The 22743-nt window shown below is 38.4% G+C and overlaps 1 protein-coding gene across 2 annotated transcripts; it reads right to left on the bottom strand.

Moving 5' to 3' along the window:
- Positions 1–2444: 2444 nt before the first annotated feature.
- Positions 2445–18720, bottom strand: LOC114460047 (zinc finger protein OZF-like). 2 transcript variants are annotated; one of them, XM_028442081.1, is made up of 3 exons: positions 18382–18720; positions 3592–4566; positions 2445–3501 (listed from the first exon to the last, which is right to left on the bottom strand). In XM_028442081.1, exons 1-3 carry the CDS (start codon positions 18598–18600, stop codon positions 3289–3291), a joined length of 1407 nt encoding a protein of 468 aa, XP_028297882.1. In that variant the 5' UTR covers positions 18601–18720; the 3' UTR covers positions 2445–3288. The 2 variants fall into 2 exon arrangements, with proteins under 2 accessions (XP_028297882.1, XP_028297883.1); XM_028442082.1 differs by having other exon boundaries at positions 2445–3498.
- Between the last annotated feature and the right edge of the window lie 4023 nt (positions 18721–22743).

Below are 22743 nucleotides of genomic sequence, written 5' to 3'. Positions count from 1 at the left end.
GGGGGTTGGGGGGCGGATGTGTGCGGGGGGCCTTAAGGGTTGGTGGCGGGGTGCGCTGGGTTCTCGGCTCCTTGGGGCTTTCTTGGGTGTGTATGTGGCGTGCGGTGGCTGCCTCGCCTTGGGATCTTTTGGGAGTCTGCTCGGTCGTGGTGAGGGGTGGCCTGGGGCTCCCTGGCCCTCGCTCTTTCTAATGGCCTGGCTGCATCTCCAGGTTCCGGGCAGCGCTTAGGTTTGCAGTAGTGGTTCTTGCACATACATTGGTCTACGATGCACTGGCATGCCTTGGGCTGTGGGATAAAACTCGTCCTGGGCTTAACTTGTTATGGCAATTATTATATTCATCATCATATCATCAAATGTGTGTTCATGTGTACAATTTGTCATGTTTTAATACATGATGACTGCACTACTCTTTGCACTTTTGAACAGCTGAGTCATGTTAACACACAGATAAGAACCCCGGCCTGAACCTTCAAGGCCAAACTCAAACTCACATGCGGATATACACGCACACACACTATCAAGGACAGATACCAGTGGCGCAGGCCTTCCTCATAATATACACGTCTTCATCATCCTCCAACATTTCCACTGTTGGGTGCATCTGACTCCCTTCTTTTCTTTTTCTCAATCTTCTTTTTTCCCTATCTGTATAAAAGCTTAAACTGTGAAACTGTTGGTCAGTCCAAATATCCTTAAGCATTTTTTTTTTCAATTTAAATTTTTTTTTATAAATAAATAGAATTATGGCAAGGTTCAACAGTTAAATAACATTCGCTCTTTAATTTTAGTTTATTTTAAAAACATTTTACAGACAAAAAAGGTGCCTGCAAAAAATTCACTAAAATATTAAAACTACTACTGCTACTGATAAATTCACAATTATTCTACATATTTGAAAACAAGATTTTTATGTCAGCTGAATGTACAGCAAGTGTTTAAAAGCATTTCTGCCAAGAAATAATGATTCTCAATTCTGATTCTTTGAGTTTTGCAGGTCAACAAGTCACAGATACTTTTTTAGTTTGAAAAGCCTTTACACAGGCCATTTTTATGAATTCACTTAGTTGATATAGTTTAATTTGGTTACTGTAATATAACTAGGATATTCAATTAACAAAGGTTTCCAACTGTAACTGTAAAAGTGAAACTTTCTGAAATAAAACTACAAACAAGTTGTCATCAATGTAAAAAACAAAGAGCTACAGGTAGATGTGAAACTAAATAAAACAAACTCAAACCCTGGAAAAGTCATGTGACAAATCAATCAATAGTTCTTGTTGAGAATTATTATTATTCTGGATACAGTGGAAACAGAAACTATAAAAAATAATTATATTGTGAACCTGTTTATATTGTGGGGAACATATTATATACATAAATGTAATTAAAGTCTAAAGACACAAAAAACACCACTTTAAAAAGAAAATAGACTAATATAAGACCTCTTTACAGTTATTTGAGTCACTCTGGGCTAGTGCAACTCTGCGGCGATGACGCGCTGGTGACGACATAATCAAAGATGGCGGCGGCCCGGACTACAGCCGACATTATGTAATAAAGCCTTAAAAGACATGGATATAATGAAAAGAGTGGATGGACAGAGGCATAAACATGCAGACTTTCACAGAGTTATTAAACACACACGGACCTCAGTAAACACGGTAAACGGAACAGGCTTCACCGGTCGGCTGCCACTAGGACCCAGAAGCAGAGTAAGCGAGTCCCCTATCCAGCCTTCACAGGCTGTAATATCATCAGTTTATCATTTTACCAGTTATTAGAGCTACTGTCTTTACCAGGGAGATAATATTTATTACTGGTGATTGTTTTCTGGAGTTTTACTGGGATTTTTACTGGTGATTAGTTCATATCTCCCTTGCGCTCCGCGGTCCAAACTGACACCGTAGCCAGACGCACACGTCACTCAGTCACATTAAGGAAGGTTGTGGTCATTATTTGGGGCGGATTAAAAAATGAACAAAGGATTGTTTGATCCCCGTTCTTCTCCGTGTTATCACATTATAAAAAAGTTTAAAAATAGCAGGAATTAGTGCTGGTCTCGACGGAAAATCCCGAGTCAGAATGCTTCAGAGTCCGAGACCTTTAAAATTTGGTCTCAAGACCAAAACCGGTCTCGACTACCACAACATTACAGAGTAACCTTCAAACCTGCCACCGACCCACTTCCTGTTCTTAGATCCATCCTGTAGAACCTCTTCCCCATGTTCTTCTCATGGGAACTGAGTGTGTTTGATGGAGGATTATGTGCTATGCAGCTTTTTGAACCCAATGAAAAGCTCTGTCATGTTTCTCTGTTCAAATAAACAGACAATAACATGTCTTTATTCAAAGAAATAAAGCTTCACTGGACATTTGATATCATTACATTTAACAAACTTCATGTCTGAAGGAATCAAAGGAAATTTAAGAATAACTATAAGATGTATCATGGTAATTCTAAAGAAAGACTGGACAGGTTAAAGCACAAATAAAGAACATTTCAGAGTTACAAATATGACTTAGAAGAAATCTATGAGCTGTAATCACAGAGTTCATAGAAATGTAAATATGACGGAGGAAATTGGTCATAAAATGGGAGAGTTTGGACACTTTGGGCTCCCCTTACCCCGATATTCATTCAGCACACTGCATGAAACATTCACAGGCTTTAGGCAGAGTTTCAATGTCAGGAACCATTTGATCAGATTCACTTCAACTGCAAAAGATACTTCACACATGAAACAAATCAGATCTAAAAAAAAATATAATGGCTTGCTTAGGTAAACATTTCAAACACACTAAAAATAGAAATCCCTTTAAAAACATAGAGAAAAGAAACAGATTCAAAGGTACATGGTCATCCAGATGGGCTGCATTAACGCTGCATGTATATTTATCTAGACGATAGGATCTGATTGGTAGATCTATTGGAATGTTAGTATTTTATATAGACTGTAGAGAAGGTGACTAATGATTATTATGTACAGCATACAAACACATGATGGACATCATAGATTGTCATTTACGTATACAGTATACAGATCTGCCATCTGAAATTCACCCTTATGATGAGATCAGTTTAATCCCGATTTTTTGATCAAAATGATCTCAATCCTACTAAAAAGTTCTGAAAAGCCCAAACTAATGGTTAGATCCAGATCAAAATGAAGATTAGATTACATGATCTAACCCAATTACATAATCCATTTTTTCTTTTGAAAAACCCATTTTCAAGATTTGATCCAATCCACTATCCAGAATCAGAGCTGATTACTTTTGGTGTCGTCACCATCCATATGTCGCTGGGATCTGAAAACGTTCCTGCTCCATGTCTCCATCCACACAGAGATGTGAGTGGAGAACAGATGAAGTGCTGAAGGTCTTCCTACAGGTATACGTCCTCTCAGCACGTCTACGAAGCCTGGGGTTCCCTGGTGAGGAGAGGCTGTCCTCACAGTGCTGACAGGGCTGAGTGGAGGCTCCATTTGTGCTGCTCTGCTGTCCAACAGAGACAAACACTGAGAATCATTCATTCACAAACACACAGAGACATTTTCTGCTGCAAACTACATTTGAATGGAAACAAACCTGGCAGTGGCCACACTTGGAGGAACTTTTCCTGCTGTGGGTACATTTGTGGACCTTCAACTTCTCAGAACTGATCACATCCTCTCCACACTGGTCACATCTGAAAGTATTCTTCTTATGGATTTGTTGGTGGTGATTACGGTCAGATTCCCTCTTGTAAGATTTTCCACATGTGTCACATTTGTGAGGCCTTTCTGACGAGTGGGTGATTTGGTGTTGTTTTAACTGTTGATATGTTGTAAAAACTTTGTCACACTGGTCACAAGGACACACTTCATGTCCAGTGTGAGATCTCAGGTGGATGATTAGGGTTTTTTTACATTTATATGTTTTCCCACAGTGGTCACAGCGATACAACTCTGTTCTCGAGTGAGTCTTCATGTGGCTCATCAACGTTGATCTTTGTGTAAAAGCCTTTCCACACTGTTCACATCTGTACCCTTTGATTTCACTGTGAATGAGTACATGTTGTCTGAGGTGTGCACAACGACTAAAAGTCTTCCCACAATCTTCACATCTGTACGGTTTCAATTCTCTGTGGATACGTTGATGCTGTGATAAGGTAACATTATGAGTAAAGGCCTTCCCACATTCATCACACATGTGCGTTTTCTCTCCACTGTGAACAAGCTGATGGCGTTTCAAGTTCTGCTTAAGAGCAAAAGCTTTTCCACACTCGTCACATTTAAACTTTTTAATTCCAGTATGAACGACTTTGTGTGTTTTTAAGGTAGAATCGCGGTTAAAAGACTGTCCACATTCGTCACAGCTGAACGGTGTAGATCCAGTATGGATTCTTTGATGAACAATGAGGAGTGATTTAAAGGTAAAAACCTTTCCACACTGGTCACATGTATGTGGTTTAACTCTTTTCTCTGTTGTTGAAGTTTTTCTCTTAGATTTGTTTCTTTGTATTGGCTGAGCTTCGTCCTCCTGAAGGCTTTGGGGTCTCACTTTGTTCTGGCTTCCAGAGTCCTGTAGAACAGTTAGAGATTAAACACAGAGAAGGAACAAAACACAGTATTTTGAAACATGTGTTTCTAAATGTGTTCCCTACAAAGAACAGTGGCTGTTAAAGATGGATCAGACATAGCATAAGGCTTCAGTAAGAGCTCAACTTCAATAGAACATCCACATGGACGCCAGGAACCAAAGTTTACCAGCAGAACATTGACCAAAGCTTCACACTGCCTCCACAGCTCAATGGCAGGGATGGACATTAGAAGAAACGAAGGTCCGCACCACTGCGTAGTTAGCTCCCAATTTCAGTTTTTAATAAACACCAAAAAACATGACGTTCTGGTGTTTATTAAACCGCCCTTCATCAGACATTGTTTGTCACGTTTTTTGGTGTTTATTAAAAACTGAAATGGGGAGCGAACTACGCAGTGGTGCTGACCTACGTTTCTTCTTAGCATTTTTTTGACCTTTTTGATCCAGCACACTGCCTCAAGTAAAAGGGAAGTGCGTGTTTTTTTTTTTAAATTGTGCTACAGGGTTGGACATTAGCACATGCCTCTGATCAAATGAAGGAGATTTGGTTCGAAATGAAGTGGCTTTGAAACTTATTTACATATTATGAAATTATTTGGATCACAATAGAAAGGTTACTTCGATTACCCCCCCGAAATGTGTGGAAATATTTGTAACGTGTCTGTGTGTTCCTTCAGAACGGAGGAACGCTGAGTGTGTTCATGTGTGTGTGCTTGTTGCAGTGACGACAGTATGGGTGTCGCTGTCCAGTCAATGACAGTTGCATCGTCATGTCCTATATTTGGTCTCTTTTCTTATGTTTTCCAAAGGAAATCCTAAAACAAACCTAGCTGAAACATCATTAAATAATATTTCAAAATAACCCATAATCACATGATCCCACAACCTGCGTTAATGCACTACATAAACACAGCTGATGCTGCTCCGTCTCACACCTGTCAGCGCTCAGTGGCGTCATGTCACTGGTAACTTACAGGTAAGGATGTATGTGTGAAGATGTGAACGTATGCACAGGTAAAACATAGAGCAGTCAGGTGTGCATCCATCGCTGACCATGTGAACAGTATGAGGAAGAGAGATACGTGAATGAAATGTATGATGTAGGAGTAAATACGGAAAGAGTGAGGAAATGTTTGTGACGCTTTCGTTTGTGTGCTGACGAGGCTGGTCTGAAAATGGATAGATGGATGGATATGTGTGTGTGCTGCCTGCTGGGTTGTGAGTGTGTGTGCGTGCCTGTTGCTGTGGCAACCGTCTGTGTGATTGGTGTGTACCACCACTGAGCTCTCACTGATGGAGTTGCTCCGTTACAATTGCGCTTCAACGTAAAGTCCTATATTTGGTCCCATTTGCTTTCTCACATGGTTAAAAACTGCCCCATGCTTCGCTTGAGGCAAACAAAGAACCACATTTTATAGAGGACCAGTGTTCGCTTATTTGCTCCACACCAGTTCGAGTGCCATTTCACATATCGCAAGAAGAACAGATTATCTGAGGAAGCGAAGCATGGTGCGAAGCAAAGAGGTATGTGTGAAAGCATCTTTTGAGAAACATCAAGGCTAGACTGGAGTTTGAATGTTGACAAAGTCCAGAACTTCTCGAATAATGTTATTTTGACAGATTAATCCAAAATTAAATTATTTGGAAAGTAGGAATGTGCAATAATTTATCGTTTATGATTTATCGTCAAAAACATTCTCACCGGTAAGAATATGTCATCCCACAATATAAATGATAAATTCCCATGTCGGAAATTAGCGAGGGCCACGGGCCATTTGTCCCTCAATTTAGCTAACACACCACACAGACCGCCATCTGTCTGTGTGTGCGAGGTGCTCGTCACAGCTACTTGAAGCTGCTGTGCTGCGATACATCATGGACTACTACTTGGTTAAAACCAGACAACCATCCAACAAAGGGAACCGATTCAAGTTCCTCCGTCAGATCCACCCAAAATTCCACAAACACGGGGACAGAAATTAACCTGTAGCAACAATTATGAACTGGAAACTCAACTAAAGCTAACTATGCTAAGCGAACACACCGACACACAGACTGGGCTAAGAGCTAACGACTTCATAAAAGGAATAGACCAAGTAAAAGAACACATCTTATTGTCATAAAACCACAGAGAACCATCAATTTGTTTATGGTCAGATTTAACACTTGTATGGAAGGATAAAAGCTAAACATGTCACGTGTGAAATAAATGTAAAGCATAAATACTAATGTTACTATGAATCCGTCCTAATTTGTGAAACGCAATATTTTTAAATTATATTTCACGTGTTCACAGACAATGCTGGTCCCGTTAGACTAATGTAACTATTGAGATTATGGGTGTGCTCACACTGGCAACCGGGGCCGTTCTAAGCTCACAGCAGGAATCCCCCCCTCCCTGTCACTTTTCTGGCACGGTAGAATGGATGTGATCACCAGCTCAACTCAGTTCTCACAGAGAAACACGTCATCACGTTAATTTATGACACACGTATGGCGTTACGTCACCATTAAGCGACTCTGGGTTTGTTGTTGACAGTACATGCTGTTAATTTCATATCTTCTACCCAGACACGTGCCCTTTTCACGGCTGGATTATACAAACGGTCTGGGTTTCCCAGGGCCCTGAACGCACCATGTTAATTTCAATGACCGTAACTCTGCTCATATTTGCTCGATCAGAGAAATACCATCAGTTTATGACAGATAAGAAGTTGCTCTTTACAGCCAGTGTTGGTACACTGCGGTAATTTTACTCACACATAACGGAAACATTAAAGATGCCGATTTGTTTTGACGAAATCGACATGAGGAACATAGAGAGAACCAAGTGAGTGAGAAAGAAATAGAGATTAAAACAGAACAAATAGCAGTGGATTTATTGGAAATGAAAACTCCCTCTGACGATAAAATGGTAAATGGACTTGATTTATATAGCGCCTTATAACCACACTGAAGCAGTCTCAAAGCGCTTTACATATCAGCTCATTCACCCAATCACTCTCACATTCACACACCAATGGGACAGGACTGCCACGCAAGGCGCTAGTCGACTTGCCCAAGGACACTTCGACACATAGTCAGGTACTGGGATCGAACCCCCAACCTCTCAATCAGAAGACGACCCACTAGCACCCGAGCCACGGTCGCCCATAAAAACCACCATGAATGGATTTGAAAACAAAGGAGGAAACTGAGCCTATAAAGGTAAGATCAGTTTAATTTCTGGATCAATATATGTCGTTCCTATTTTTGTGGAGCTAGTCTTTATGTACATTAATGTAAGTGTAAATAGATGCTTTTAATGTGTGAGACAATTTAGGACAGAGTATTTGTGTGTTTGTTTAAACTTTGTGTGTCTGTGTCCATCTGAGCATATTTATCTCCATCACTTTCAGTTTTCCTTTTGATGAACATGACATTATCTAACTCTTCTTTTATTTCTTCTTCTTTAAGTCCATGCAGAGTGGACACGCCCCTCCCTGGACATTAAAACCATGAGCTGATCCTAGTTTCCATCATCTGGTCTAGACCCATCACTTCTACAGACAACAGACAGAATAAAGCTCTGAGTCAACATGGGAACATGGGATGTGCTTATTTATTGAAATGTATATTAAATGATTATTTAATGTTCTGTAATTTTATTTTCTAGGAGATGTTTTTAATTGTTTCAATAATTTAGAGACTTAAAGAAGGTTTACATGATATGTTTCAAGGACTGATTGTTAAAATGCATAATAAAGGTGATTTACTTGAGTCACCACTAATTTCAGATTGTTTTTAAGTCTTTGTATAAAAATACTTTAACAGGACAACAATGATGTGCAGAGCTGCAGTAATGTTGGCTTCATACAATAATAATAATAACAACCACTGCACACGCCACCAGAGAAGCTTCCAGTGAATAATTTACAAACAAAAAAAAAAGTTCACTGATGGTCACATTGAGATCTCAATGTCACCATTAGTGAACTTTTTTTTTTTTTGTTGTAAATTATTCACTGGAAGTTTAGATATTGTGTGACAAAGATATCAAAGTTTGTTTTGAGAAGAGTCATATTTATGATTAAAAGTTATGATTGTATTATATTCTAAAGTTTAGAATTATCTGGCTCGTCTTCCTTTCTTTCTGTTCACAGCATAACCTTATATTTAGTTTTAAAAAATGTGTTTACAGCTAATTTTACTGATTATTGTTACACATCATCCTGTATGTGCATTATATACAGTATAAATGTGTAGATTTAACGAACTGTTGGAGAAATCATTTTATTACAAAGCAAACGACATGCAAACAGAAAAACAAAGGTAGAAATAGTTTATTTAAATTGTGAAATTAGTGAGTTGTTAAAGTGCTGAGGTGCAGCAGAGGGTCTTCTTCTGCAGAGACGTGATGATGAGGGGTTCGAGTAAAACCCAAAATTCCATGGTAATTTTGAGGGTATAAACATGCATATAAACACATTATTGGTATATTAACCCATATAAACCAAAAAATATAGAAATGTGACATTTTACTGCTGCAAATGTGTAACATATTACTGGTATTTTGAGAACAGGACACGTGTAGATTTCTGAACAATTCATTATAGTTGTGCAGGACTAACAGGAACTCCACATACTGAAAATTGGTATTGTCACATGTGCACTAACACGACACGACCTAAGAAGAGAAATAAAATAAGATTTAAAATAAATAAATAGTTGCAACATTTTGCAGTCTTGTTCCAGGTTCTGCTGTCATAATATTCCCATCCTTGTACTTCCAATGTTTAAATGTTTTGTTTTTAAGGTTCATGTTACATTTTGCAAAAGGTTGCACTTTATTTCTGGCTTATTTATTTTTGCTTTGGAAAATTATTACCCTTTCTTTCAGACATTTCATTTATTTGGGCTTGTATTTGTGATGTTCTGTTTTTGGTTACATTTAAATGAATAAATTAATACACAACACTTTGCTCCCCAACACACTGTGTTTGTTTTCATTCTACAGAGTTTGTGAGTATGTGTCCCAGAACACTGAAACACCATATAGATATACCTACTGTATATATATATATATATATATATATATATATATATATACAGTAGGTATATATAAATACATTTTATTTATACATTAGCAGCAGTACAATGTCACATTTCCTTTTTTTTCTGGGTTATATAATAGCCAACCACATGTGTCCTGTCCACAAAATACCAGTAATATGTTACACATTTGCAGCAGTAAAATGTGCCATTTCCATATTTTTTGGTTTATATGGGTTAATATACCAGTAATATGTGTTTATATGTATATTTATACCCTTGGAAATACCCGGACCTGATGATGAGCTGCTACACTCCGTTACTGTCCCACTGTCGGCTGAACAAAGAGAAGTCCTGACGGTCATGTTGTCCTCTTCCTCCATGAGTTCTCTGTGGTGTTGTTCATATATATATATATATATATATATATATATATATATATATATATATAGGTAACGCCAACTCTGACCTTTGCATCGGCTAACGAGCACTTCTGACACCTCTATCATTACGGAATGCAGATGTTTATGTGCCGTAAAGCGTCGTGCGGTACCAACGTCGTCACTTTTTGCGAGCAGGTCGAGTCGAGTTGTGTGTGCGCATGCACGGTGTTTGGATTACCTCTTCCAGCAGGACCATCAAGCTGTTACCCCCCTGCGGTGCAGTCACACCTACGCAGGCCAGACAATAGTTTCACACATGCACAGAGCTGGTTAGGAACGGTCGCGGTTGCCAATGTGAGCACACCCTATTACACATAAATATACTGAATTTCAAATGAGGAAATTAATGAATTACATACAATAACACTAAGAGTGACCATCCATCCATCCATCCATCCATCTTCATACCCGCTTATTCCCGTTTATCAGGGTCGCGGGGGTCTGCCGGTGCCAATCTCCGGCTCTCATAGGGCGCTGGGCGGGGGTACACCCTGGACAGGCCGCCAGTCCATCACAGGGCAACACAGACAACCACTCACTCACTCATTCACTCCTATGGGCAATTTAGAGACTCCAATCAACCTTACAGTCATGTTTTTGGATTGTGGGAGGAAGCCGGAGTACCCGGAGGAAACCCACGCAGCACGGGGGGAACATGCAAACTCCCTAATAGAGTGACCCACATGCATAAATATATTCCATAAAATATCAGCTCATGAGCTCTTTGAGTCAGCAGTTATTGTAGCCTTTTTTAATGTGTCTAATGTTGATGTATTAACATATATTTGTGTTTGCAAAGAACCTGTTTACACTCAGTTGTGATTTCTTTTAATTTTTTTTTAATAGTTTTTATTTATCGTGATTTTTATCATTATCGTGATAAATCGGGATCATTTTTTTGTCAATATCACCCATCCCTACTGGAAAGTAGAACAGAGGACATGTTAGACGTGAACCAAATACAGCATTCCAGCAAAAGAACCTCATACTAACTGTGTTGGGGTCAATTACATTTCATGTTTTCAATTATCCATGTTTAATTACATTTCAATTATGATTATGGTGACTAGGAGTGTGACGATATCTCGATACGGCGATATATCGCGATATTTTCCCGGACCATCAATTATCAATATGCTCCCGCTACGTATCAATTTTTTTTTTTTTTTTTTCCAAAACCTTTTCAGCTTTTTCACTAAAATGTGCAGGTACGTCTTCACAGACATTTTGTCACTGTTTGTTGAAGGAACCAATATATTGTTTACTGGAATATTGCACTATAATGGTGTCACTGGTAAGACAGACTATTTTTTGTTTACAGAAATCACGATTGGAGATACTTATTCATTTACATTGGTATGTTGACACTTATTTACAGAAATGTTGCACTAAAATAGTGTCACTGTTCATAGAACACTTTTTCAATTTACTGTCTTTCAGAGATATAAAATAACATTTTTATTTTTTCACTTAATCTTTTTTTTTCTTGTTATGTCATAGATTATCGTAGATTGATTATTGACCAATATATCGATAATCGCTTATCATATCGTATCGTGAGGTACCCAGAGGTTCCCACCCCTAATGGTGACCAGCATTTTTTCAAATTACAATTATTATTTCCCCCTTAAAAGTCAATCACAATTCCATTCCCAATTCCTAAAGTTCAATTACAATGAATCACAATTACTGAGGCAGAAATAAATAACCCCATTAAAATTAACCTTCCTCTTGTGTTAGCTTTCTACTAGCATCTCATGATAACGGGTCAGTTTTGCTTTCTTATTCATGAAAATATTAAATATTGGTTTTAATGTCTTTGTTGTGGGCGTCTGAGCCTTTGTGGCCTAAGATTTAGAACTTTTTACCTGACTACAGGTGTTGTGTATCTTCACTATTTAAATAATAATTACTATATATTGTACCCAAACTTTAACCCTTACTCTCTTCCCCTTCTAATCCTTACCCCCAATGTCCACTGGATGGGAAACTGCTGTGTATCTGCTGCATAACAGCAATGGGGCTTTATGAACAATGCTACATATATTCAACAAAGATAAGCTCAGCACAGACAGAATAAAATAGCGGATTGTATTTCCATTCAATTTCTCCCCATGCTCCTTTTCAGGGTCATGGGGGGGGGTCTGCTGGTGCATATATCCAGCTCCTATATCTTCAGGCACTAGGTGGAGGTATGCCATGGACAGGGCGGCAGTGGATTGTATCTATTTTACATATAAGTATTTAACTTATCCATGGTTGAGTCACAATAATCTGAACAAAAGAGGAAGATCTACAGGGCAGAACTGAGGACAAAATAAACTGTTTTTATGGCTTTGGGGTAGCAATGGACCGAATATATTCGACCGAATACTGCAAAAAAAAGCAACATTTGGCCTTCGGTTAAAAGCAAGGCTGTGACGCAATGACGCAATCAAACTTTAATCATCTTCACCTGCTCAGTGTTGTCCTGTTTTATTGCAGCCTTTTTTCTGTGCTCGTAGGTACACATTCACAGTCAGCAAGCTACCTCAAGTACAACCGTTTCAGTCAGAACACCCTGTTAACAAAATAAAAGTCAGTTGGAGCAATGTTATTCTATAGAATGTTAAATGCATTCGAACAACAACTAATCAGAGCTACAGAAGATCCATGGGACAAGTTGTTGTGGACGAGACCATTGAGTCTTAAACATTGTAGTTTAATGATAACTTCTGATACTGTCAAATATTCTGACCCCTAGTGGTGAAATAACTGATGCTTCCTTGTGTCCATTTAGTTTTGTGTAATCATTACGGTCTGGAATGACATCGTCACAATAATTTGAATTAGGTTAATTTAAACAAAAATTGATGAAAAATTAATCATTGAACCTGATCAGATTCAGTAAACCATTGACATCTAAGAGGAAATCAGGTGACATAAATGCAGTTCTCATACATTTTTATATGACATATACGTAAATAATAAAAAAGGAGCACTCAGAATAACTTTTTTTTGACATACATTTTTGTTTAATTATGTTTTGTTTTTGTTTTTATTACTATTTATTTTTGTTTCCTCACAGGAGTTAAAAACTAATATTTTCTTTAAAAATATATATATAAATATTTCTAAAAAAAATGGAATTCAAAAAAATAAAGTGGAAAACACGGATTTTGGGAAAAAAATAAAATGGAATTTGGAAAAAAATAAAATCAATTTCATAGGGCCCTAGGTTTACGTCTGTGAGAGGTGACTGTTTGATCCATCTGTGCAAAAGCACCTTCAGTCAGTACGCCTGGTCTGTTAGAGGAGCCAGAGAGTGGAACTCACTACAGAGACTGTTTAACAGCAGAGCACATACAGGGCTTTAACAAACCACCTGAAGGAATGGCTGGTGAACACTTACATCTGCCATCATTAACTGTGAGCTGACATGTTTGAATGCTTTGTTTATCCTGTAAATAGTGTTTTTTTCCCCTAATGTGTCAACTTATTGTTACTGTTGTCTTGATTGTTGTTTCTATCATGTATGTTTGTCATGTTAATGCATTTTAATGTATTTTATTTGCTTTTTTAACATCATGGCCAGGAGACTACGGATGAAAAATAGCTTCCTTGGCTAATTCTGGCTTGTTTAATCATGTGTTTTATTAAATTGTACTGTCCCCTATTGAAATAAACTAAACTGAAAGATTATTAGCCTATCTACTGTGGCTAAGCAGACTTGTGCCAAAAGGACAATAATTCATTTGTTGTGGGTTTATCCACTTTAATGCACTTTAGTTTTTTTTTTATTTATTTATTCTATTTATTTAATTTTTTTGTATTGTTTTATTTGAAGGGCTAATATAAATAAAAAAACTTTGTTGTGCGTTTTTTGAAAAGCAAAGGCTACTGGAATATTTAAAACATGTCAGAATATTCAATAAACATTTACTTTCTTTAAAAAAACATGTCTAAAAATGTATTCTAGGCTATTTATGCACTATTTAAAAAAAATACTGAAAAACTTAACAACCGCATTCAATATTCAGCCAGAAATTTACATTTCGGTGCATCCCTACTTTGTGGTTCATTGCATTCACTACATCTCACTATATCGCACAATGACGCTCAAATTAGCAAGATCTCCTGAGTCCATGCTGCAACAGATACACATCACAGATGGAGGCGGTGGGGGTTATGGCTGAACGATTAATTGCATTTGCGATATTACATGACGTGATTTCAAAAGCGCGGAGGCACGCGATTTTGATTTGCCGTTTGGTAGAAATTACACCCATTCAATCCATTCATTACATTTGTGACCACACTCGTGCGTACACAGCCTGTCCGCCAGATGGCGGTAATGCGCCCGGAGTCAATAATGTTGACCGAATTCAGGGGAGAAGAAGTAGGAAGCTCAGGCTAACAGAGAGGTTAGCAAACAGTTGTCTCGTGTAGACTTGTCAATGTCTTCTGATATTCAAGAAAGCCAAGAAGAAAATGCCGAAACAAGTCAACATCTGTCTCTGGAACCGAAGAGAAAAAGTTTGTCTATTGTGTGGGAGTATTTTGGGTTTAAAAAAGATGATGCTGAGCAGTCGGAGGTGTTTTGCCGAACATGTGGGCTGAAAGTTGTAACATCAAGAGGGAACACGACAAATCTTTTTCAACACATGAAAAACCACCACAAGACACCACGAGGCCAAAAACACTGAAGCAGGCTTCGCTTAAGGAAATGTTTGATAGCGCCGTGCCGTACAAGCGCACTTTGAAGAGGCATATTGAAATTTCACAGTCCATAGCGGAGTACTTGGCTAAAGACATGCTTCCATTTAGCACTGTGACTGGATCTGGGTTTACGAAGACGATAAAAACGTTGGATAAGCATTACAAGATCCCGTCACGCACGTATTTTAGTCAAGAGGCCATCCCGGATCTTTATTCTAAATGCAAGCACGAAGTTATGTCAGAAACAAAAGCGGCTGAGTTTTTTGCTGCCACAACAGACTTGTGGACAAGTCGTACAGCTGAGCCCTATCGAAGTCTAACCGTACACTTCATCAATGAAGAATTTTAACTCAAAGTTCGCTGTCTTCAAACTGCCGACTTCCCCAGCGATCACACGGCAAAAATATTGCTGCAGGTATGAGAAAGGGGCTGGTGTGTTGGAATCTGTGTGAGGAGAAGCTTGTGTGTATCACGACGGACAATGCGTCTAATATGGTGAAGGCTGCAGAGCTGGGCTTCAATGCTTCAGCCATAGACTGCATCTCGCCATTGGTAAGTTTATATGTTTTACAATTTACAGTATAGAAAAAAATATTTTAACAACTCTTGTCAAAATAACCCTTATACATAAAATTTAAAAAGGTGAAAAGTGTTATTACTTGAAAACAACAAAAGGTTAATTTGCCTATCAATGGTGACATAATACCAAATAATACCACTGTTTTCACACATGGGGCTAAAATGTTTTGTATTTGTGTGATTACAACTGCAGTTAACGTCACTATTATGGTTGCTGCAGCACCCTTGTGGACAAATATGCTCGTAACTTTTAAAGTGCATTGTTAAGAAATGTGTGGTGGCAATGAATTGCAGTACTAAATATAATCTTTTTTGGATTTGTTTTCCAGAAAATGCACTCAAAGACGTCGACAACAAAGTGTCAATTTGGTATCACGGGAATAATTTTAAATAACCATGAAATATTAACTTAAATAACTTTTAGCAGTACAAAAATGTTTTTAATATTGACCTTTTTTAAACCCAAACAAACTGCGACACAGTGACATCATGAACCCGGAACCGGGAAAAAAAAAAAAAAAATGAACCCGGAACCGTAAGTAGCGCGCTGAATACCGCGCTAATTACTGCATTAATTACTGAGAGTGCCTTAATCTTAAAATGAACGTTATGAACATTTTGCAACACCAAATTACTCCAAAATAATGGATGCACACACTCTTGGTATTTGGAAGTCGTTGACTAAGTCTGAGGTCGAATTCATACCGCGTCGGGGAGATATTCGCTCCACAAACACACACACGCATGCAGTGCGTGTTATGTACAAATGAGTATGTGTTTGTAGGCTGGATGTACAAAGAGGTGTACATATTCTGTAATCTGTAGTGTTACAAAGGGGTTTATTTGTGGGTACAAAGTAAAATAGTGTGTGTGATTTCCCTGGTTTAATTCTATGGGACATGCACATGATAAATTTGTTTTACTCATTATTATATTTTTTTTTCGTTTGGTGTTTTTCTGTAATGTATATTTTTTGGAGTCAATATGTGTATTTTTCTGTTTTGTCTTTTTGTGCATTTTTTGCATATGGTAATTATTGTTTTTGTTGCCATTGTAGTGTGATTCTGGAGTCATTTTGTGTATTTTTGTATCTTTTTTGGTGTAGTTTTGTGAATTTCTTATTATTCTGTAATGTATGTTTTTTGGAGTCATTTTGTGTGTTTTTGGAGCCTTTTTGTATATTTTGTGCATTTCTGTTGTTGTGTGTACTTTTTGTATAACTACTGTTTAGTTTTTTGTTTTACTTCATTATGTATATTTTTGTATCTTTCAATTGTCTTTTTGTGTATTTTTGTATAATTATTGTTTTTGTTGCCATTGTAGTGTGATTCTGGAGTCATTGTGTGTATCTTTTTTGGTGTAGTTTTGTGCATTTCTGTTGTCATTTTAGTGTATTTTTTGTATAAATATTTAGTTTTGTCTATTTTGAGTTATTTTAATATTTTAGTTGTCCTTTGGTGTGTGTGTGTGTGTGTGTGTGTGTGTGTGTCTTGCTACTCCGTGGCTCACACACACGCACGCGCTTTAGCCGCGTACATGCATGTACATCAGTGACTCACATCAGGCCCAATCAGTCAGACTTGAGAGCTTTGCTAGTTTATCAGTGTGAGTGCGGCTGCTCAGACGGGTCTGAACTATCTTCCTCTCTCACTCGTGTGTTTACAGTCCATGTGTGCTTGGCTGTGTGCGCAGCGATTGGCTCTGGCTGCACACGTGACTCTAGCTCGGGTGAGGAGCGGTGCAGTGAAATAGATATAGATGGTGCGCTAGCGCCCCTTCACACACTGAGGTCAAAAGCTGAATAGGTGTCACTTCTGGGTGAATATGAATGCGCCGTCAAGCTGAAATAAAATTAAAATAAATTTTGGATGCCGTGGACAAAGTTTCAGGTCGAACACAAACCGCGACGGGGAGATATTTGCTTCGCACGCATGCACACTGTGTGTCGGGGAGATATTTAAAGAGATATTTGCTTCGCACACGCGCATAATTTTTATGCATTGTTGGAATGTCCCTGCTGAATAAAAATTCATTTATTTTTGACTGATTTATTCTTTGAAGCACTGATTTAACAGTGAGGTTAGTACACACACATACAGCCATAAATTGGATTATACTAATATTTGCATAATAATTCATTTTCGGTATTCAGGTTTTCAGTCTTGGTTATCTCATTTTCGATTTCAGCAAAGAATTTTAATTTTGGTGCATCATTAAAATGTACATGTTTTTCTTTAGGAATATCAGCAGGTCGACATTGTCAGGAAGAAGTTGAGATCTTTGAACATTCATAATTTCCCTGCAGTTAAAGTTAAACATTTCACTTGGGACAGTAGTATGAAGACGACTGCTTTTGCTTGAGGAGAAAAGCAGTGGGTTAATGTGAGAGTTTTGTTTCCACCAGCTCATTTTTATTGCTAATTAATTACAGAATTAATAGTTTTTACAAAAAAAAATAATTAAAAATCAACAAACGGTATTTTTTATTTTTAAATCTCTCCTGTAGTACTTAGAGGGCGGCAAAATAAAGATTCTCTTTGGTCTCCTTAATGACGAAGTGTTTGCTATGACAGTCAATAGTTGTTTCCAGATAAATATTTATTGTAATTTACCAAAGCTTTATAAAAGCTGTTGTGGTATGATCATCTTAGCCTGTTAACAATTTCACACGATTTCCACAGCAAAAATAATGTAGTACAGTGAAGTTATTGGTTTTATTGTTGGCGCTTCCTTTGGGTGTTGCACTTTGTAGACGGTCCCTGCTCATTGACATCAATGTATATTTTTAGCTGATGAAGAAAACAGCTGTAGTTCGTTCTCTGTGTTGCACTGAGTACACAGAGGTGGACATTGGGCTTGTTCCACCTTTATATTGTAACATATTGAAGAGAGAAATATGAATCTGTGAATGTGCAACATAACGGAAGTGGGTCACCAGTTAAACTAGTCTCCAGTCAATGTGTAACAGTGTATGAATGTGGTGAGTGAGTGAGAACAACCAGGATCAGTGAATGAATGAAACTAGCAGTACTAGTTGTGTTCTAACCTCTTCCTTCACAGAGATTTGATCTGCGGCGTTGGACGGAAACTCCTCCGTTTCTTCGAGCTTCGGTTCAGCTTTCCTCCTGCAGCCTTCATCATCCTCATCATCATCCTCACTGTCCGTCTCACCCAGCTTCACTTCCCTCCACAACAGTTTTTCTTCTTCTTCTTCTTCCAGTTTGACGGCAGTCATCATCCAGCTCGTTGGTGAATTAGCGTCCATTGTGTTTTCTTTCCCACGGTGTTTCCAGCTGTCCTGATGCTCACTTTACAATCCTCAGCACCTTTAGAGGAACATTCTACCATCAGCACCTCCGTCTCAGTCCGTCCACCATTTTACTGCTTTGTTCCTGACCCACACTGGTTGCCAGATACAGCCGACGATTCCCCGCATACATGATGTTGAATATCCACAGAAATGCTCCAAAACCATCCGTTCATCATCTAAATAACAACATAAATATCACATTGGGGGAAAAAAATATTTACTGTTTGTTCACTAAGATACATTCATTTGAATCAGAACAATCAACGGAGAAAATCTCAACCTGGCAACCTTTATTGACGTAACAAATCAGAATAAATACGTAGAATTAAAGAGTGAATAAAGTAGTTTCAGCCTGAGGGAACACACAGGATGTTCCTATAAAGTCTGTGTTACACTGAATGGTTGATGGAGGGATTTGATCTGTTGTTCATTTCATGATTCCAGAGGAAATTTTCTGAGTAGATGAATTTATGATTAAACTAAATTTCATTTTGTTAACTTACACAGAATAAAAATATCTTAAAGCAAATGTATCTGTTATAGTATGTTACTGTACAGCACATTAAAACCACAGTTACGTATATTAATTTCACCTGATCCTGTTAAAACTATTCACATTATATGTTTGTGTTTGCTGATAGCTCCAAAGGCTAAATAAATTCATTTTAAAATGTTTATAATAATTATTCATGTATTGATTTTTTTCATCAAACATTTATTATTGATTTGAGTAACTGTTTGTTTTGTGATATTCATGGTGAAAACGTTGAGCATTAATTTTTACATTCATGCACACAAAAACGTTTTGGATTTCATTACAGGAATAGATTTTGGCTCAGGATTCTGGTTTTCCATCTCTTGAGTTTTGTCAGGTTTAGTTTGGTGTGAAAATAATCCTAGCTCAGGGTTTAATCAAGACTAAACCTGGAGGAGATCATCAATGATGAAACTAGAACAGCCATTTAATCAAAGGCACAACAGTCAAGTTGCCATAGAGATATAACAATAATAATGATATGATTCATATAGACCTTTTCATGACAATCAAAGAGTTACAGAAACCATGATTTGTTTTTTTTGTTTTTTTCTCCTTGTCTGCACATGCTGTCAAAGGTCAACACTACAGGAAGTGCAATCATTATGAGACAGCAATGCATGTTTTGTTATTGCAATAAAAATAAATTGATTTATTTTATTGCTTAATTGTGACCATTGTTATGGTCATTTTTATATTCATCATCATATCCTCAAATGTATGTTCATGTGTACAATTTGTCATGTTTTAATACATGAAGACTCCATTACTCTTTACACTTTTGAACAGCTGAATCATGATTAAACAGTACAGAGCGTACTCAGTGCACAGAGCCAAGGCCAGAGTCTCTGCTCGCATGCAGCACACACTATCAAGGAGATAAGAGTGGCGCACATCTTCTTCATACCATAACATCTTCATCATCCTCCAACATTTCCACTATGGGCATCTGACTCCCTCCCTTTTGTCTCTCACTGTTGGGACCTTTTCTTATCTGTATAAAACCTTAAGCTGAAACTGTTAGAGGGCGCGGCACTTCCTTCGGACGTCCGCCTGGACGGACGCTAACTTTGTTCCATCTTGTACCTTTTTTCTTAGTTTAGAATAAACTATTTTTTATATAAAATCATCAATGCTTCTCCTGGACTCCATCATTCAACCAGAGCAATGAATCATGTCTCCAAATGAGGTCAACCGTAAATTCAGCCGTAACAATTGGCGTCGACGAACTGAATCCATCTTCTGCTCTGTGGGGCATCGACCGTGGACCAGCACTGGGTCGACACACTTGAAGCCCCGGGGCTGGCCCGCGGTGGTCCGCCCTCGGACAGAGACTGGAGCACGAACCATCGGTTGAACCTCAAACACCAATTCGGACTAAGGTAAAGCTGCCTTTATAAACATATATATAAAAATTTTCATTTACATATATATTCGCTCTGTGTTGATTTTTTTTGGAACCAGTCAAGCATTGTATTGATTTTCAGCTTTGAGCTTTGATTTTGATCCTCAGCTGTTCTGTGTTTTGAAGCAGTGAATAGCCATGAGAAGGGCTCAAATGGTTGAGGTTCTATGCTTTTTAATGCTGTAGGTTCCCTCTGGTTTTCTTCGGGCTCGGATATTTTGTTTAGGCATAAAATACGGCTGGTCATTATTTACTTTGTTTTGTTCGGACACCCACAGACAGCCTGTGAGGTCCTGACCATAGATAGACGGGCAACCAAAGTTTCCAAAACATCCCAGCGGTGCCATGATCTGAGTTCACCTCTGTACCGAAAGCAAAATAGATTAAAACCCCGGATCTAACCTAAATTGTGTTTCTGTGAATCAAACAGATGAACAACCCAATAAACAAATAATATATGCATACGCATATACAATCTTGGTATGATGTGAACTCAGATCATGCTTTCAGGCGAGTTTTACTTTTTTTTTTATCTTTGTTTTTATTTTGTTTAAACGTGGAATCAGATTTCTCCCTTTGGCTTGGCTTTAATGCTTTCATTTGGACGAGTGTCAGCTTTTGACTTCTGTGCACTTTGGTTTTTTTCTCTCGCAGAGAGAGTCTTTCTCAAACACACACACACACACAAGAGAGAGAAAGGGAGAGAAAGACAGAGAGCCAAACACACACACACGTCGGCTGCTGTGTTTTTCTTTTTTTTTGGACGTGTGAACACACACACACACACACACACACACACACACACACACACACACACACACACACATACACACGTACAGAGAGAGAGGGAAGCGCGCGCACGCACACGCACAGGCACGCGCACGCACAGCCAAACACGCACGCACGCACCCACGCACAGAGAGAGAGAGGGAAGAGAAACACACACACACTCAAACAAGAGAGAGGTGGCGCCCCTCACTGGCCAGTTTAGTGCACTACACACTTGTGACACAACATTGTGATTTCTCACTTCTCCCCTGCCTACAGAATAGTGCCATTACACACAGACACTATTTTTATTTTTATTTTAAATTTTATTTTGATTTCATGTTTGATGGGTTCACTCTAAAATGAATATGAGCAACACACACTCAAACACACACACAGATGAATACAGTATTTCATTTTATTTTTTTTAATATTACTGTTATCATTATCATTTTTTTATTATTATTCTATTGTTGGCTTTGTGGTTGCCCCCTGAAGAAACGACATCTTCAATGAAAGAATGAAATCACCTTCAACTCTTACGCTAATGAAATGTCAACATCATTCAAAGGACCAAGCATCAGAAGGAAATGGACAATCAAAGGTCTGTGACCTTTCAGGACTCAAGGACTCAACTCCCATTCAGCAAAGCAATGCTGAAATAACTCGCTCAGTCCCAAGTCAACTCTTCATCGTCTATGAATGGGCCGCATGCTGGGATTAACACATCCTGCCCCATCATCAAAGACTGAGAACCTGTGGGCGTCGGAGTGGACACTCCCCCACCAATGAGTTGCGAGTTAAACGCCACGACTACTGCCTGAATGATGCGCAGCAACTGCAGACTGGTCACACGTCTGATGGAATATCTTCACCAAAAAAGACACTGTTTCAAAAGCCACAAGGATACCAAGCCACAAGAAGTCCACCACAGCCTTTGGTGGTAGTGCTAAATCACTTTAGCCTTGAACTTTGGCATGGAGGGGGACAACTAGCAAATAGCCAACAAGCTTCTCCTTCGCACAATACTAACCCCTCTATCTTCTGACTGTGCACTAGATTATTTTGTTTTCATTTATTCTCTCACACGCAGACAGACCAGACATACAGTCACACACCCACATTCATAACTATGAGAAACACAGGACCACCAGAACTTCACACAGAACCCTTCTGTTTGCCACATGAGATCAAGTGTGCCCATCATTTATCTTTGCTTTTATTCATTATGTTGCTCATTTATTTACACTGCTTTTGCCTTTATGAGAAAAGAACAAACAAAGGGGAAGAAAATAGTGTTACTGATAAGGTTGTTTTTGTTTGCTTTTCTTTCATTTATTCTCTTGTTGAGGGGAGGCCCCCCACAATGCAAGATATGTTTACATCCGCT

Source organism: Gouania willdenowi, unplaced genomic scaffold (assembly GCF_900634775.1).
Source record: "Gouania willdenowi unplaced genomic scaffold, fGouWil2.1 scaffold_382_arrow_ctg1, whole genome shotgun sequence".
In the NCBI taxonomy this organism is placed as follows: domain Eukaryota; kingdom Metazoa; phylum Chordata; class Actinopteri; order Blenniiformes; family Gobiesocidae; genus Gouania; species Gouania willdenowi.
Note: the sequence above shows the minus strand (reverse complement) of the source record. Positions and strands in the feature narration are given on the sequence as shown.